Source organism: Echinops telfairi, unplaced genomic scaffold (assembly GCF_000313985.2).
Source record: "Echinops telfairi isolate 266 unplaced genomic scaffold, ASM31398v2 ScPeMD7_7461;HRSCAF=8499, whole genome shotgun sequence".
NCBI classification, from domain to species: Eukaryota; Metazoa; Chordata; class Mammalia; order Afrosoricida; family Tenrecidae; genus Echinops; species Echinops telfairi.
In genome coordinates, this window is record NW_022111361.1 from 810,507 (window position 1) to 812,218 (window position 1,712).

Sequence of the window (1,712 nt, forward strand, 5' to 3'; positions counted from 1 at the left end):
CAAAAACCGCGATAGAGTGAAGCCGCGGAAGTCGAAGCGCGAAGTGGCGAGGGTTCACTGTACATCACTGTACAAGCTGTAAAGTTGTGAATTCAGTGAAGGCTTAAGGAGCAAATCAGTTTCCATCCAACAATTCACACACATTTTGTTTCAACTACAATCGTCACAATGTAACATCACTTGTCCCACTTCTCCAGTTTCCTGTTTCCATACATCCTTTCCTAATTCTGCCTCCCTTTTGAACTTTGTCTTTGGGTATATACTGTCCTTTTGATCTCAAATAGTCGAATATTTCAAGGAGTGCTTACTTCCCTGGAGTTTTTCTTCTCCGTATAGATCTGCTGTCTGCTGAACATTGAGCCATGGGGGTGAATTCAGTTTCAGGCTTGAAAGGTGTCTAATGGCTAGTCTCAAGAATTCCACCAGGCTTTATCCAACCAATCTTGGGAGTAAAACCTTATTGCTTTAATTCTTAAATTAAAATATTTTAAGTTCTGTGGTAGGCTGGGTTGACTAGAGAAACAAATCCAGTGACACTCATATGTGTTTAAGAAAGAACTTGATATCAAGGAGTAATTGTATATCAGGAAAACATCCCAGCAGAGTCCAACTCAAGTCTGTAAGTCTGATACTAGTCCATAAGTCCTTCTTCAGACTCATGCAGCCGCATGCAGTGATGCAGAATGCAGGAACATCACCAGCCAGTGGGTGTAAGGTCCTATGGATCCAGTGGCGGTGGCTATGGATCAGCCAGCAGGAAGGTGAAGTCAGAGAGAGAAGGGGAGGCTGGGGGGGGTGGGGCGGGTGGCTTTAGGAGAAGAGAACGCCCACAAGGAGGTTGTAACCTGATTGACAAGTTGAATACCAGCCCTATACTTTTATATATCTTCAAGTTGACATGAGATTATGTATCCACTACAAGTTCCAAAAGTGAATGTAAGTGATTGGATGTTTGATATTACAGTATAAACAAAACTGGCATGCTCTCTTTTTTTTATCCTCAGGACATTGTTAGACTTCATCATACAGGAACATTTTCCCTCTGTAGATGTCAAAGAACCTGATAGATAACGTGGTAAGTTTTAAAACAATACTTGGTTTTCTCTCACTGGCCACCATCCTTTGAGGTTACTATCATATTCACTGCAAAGAGAAACTGAGGCCAGGCCAGAGAGAAGGAAAAGAAGTTGATTCTGTACTTTTGGGTGAGATTTACGGCCTCCAGCAAGGAGTCAGTGAAGTCGGAAAGCAAGTTTTAAGCTGGTTAGGGAGGTAAACAATAAAGGGGGGGGGGGTAGAAGCTGCAGGTGGGCAAACAAGGAGGAAGGGAATAGGAGTTTCAGCTGCAGGGGCTTTAAGCTGTCTCCATCCATAAAATTCCCTAGGTCGGGTGGTGCCTTGATCGGTCAGCTGGGTACTGAGGAGATGGCTCATTGTTCTGGGGCCCTTTGAAGCTAGTCATCTTGGTCTGATAAGGGCAGGCAGGCTTTTCTTAATGTCCCCTAAGCAGTACCTGACCCAACATTCTAGCCTTTTGGTTGTTGTTTTTTTTTTAATTAAAAAAAATGTTTTTTTATTTTTAATTATTTTATTAGGGGCTCATACAACTCGTATCACAATCCATACACACATCAATTGTGTAAAGCGCATTTGTACATTCATTGCCCTCATCATTCTCAAAACATTTCCTCTCCATTTAACACGCCCCCCCC

General features: G+C 42.7%; 1 protein-coding gene across 1 annotated transcript in view; it reads left to right on the forward strand.

The window, feature by feature from the left end:
- The window catches only part of LOC105979814 (protein adenylyltransferase SelO-like), a 52,576-nt gene that overhangs the window by 15,525 nt on the left and 35,339 nt on the right, over positions 1 to 1,712 (forward strand). Inside the window, exon 8 of the mRNA XM_013008152.1 lies at positions 1,005 to 1,068. Coding sequence (XP_012863606.1) covers positions 1,005 to 1,068 — 64 coding nt within the window. The remainder of the gene's footprint in view (positions 1 to 1,004; positions 1,069 to 1,712) is intronic.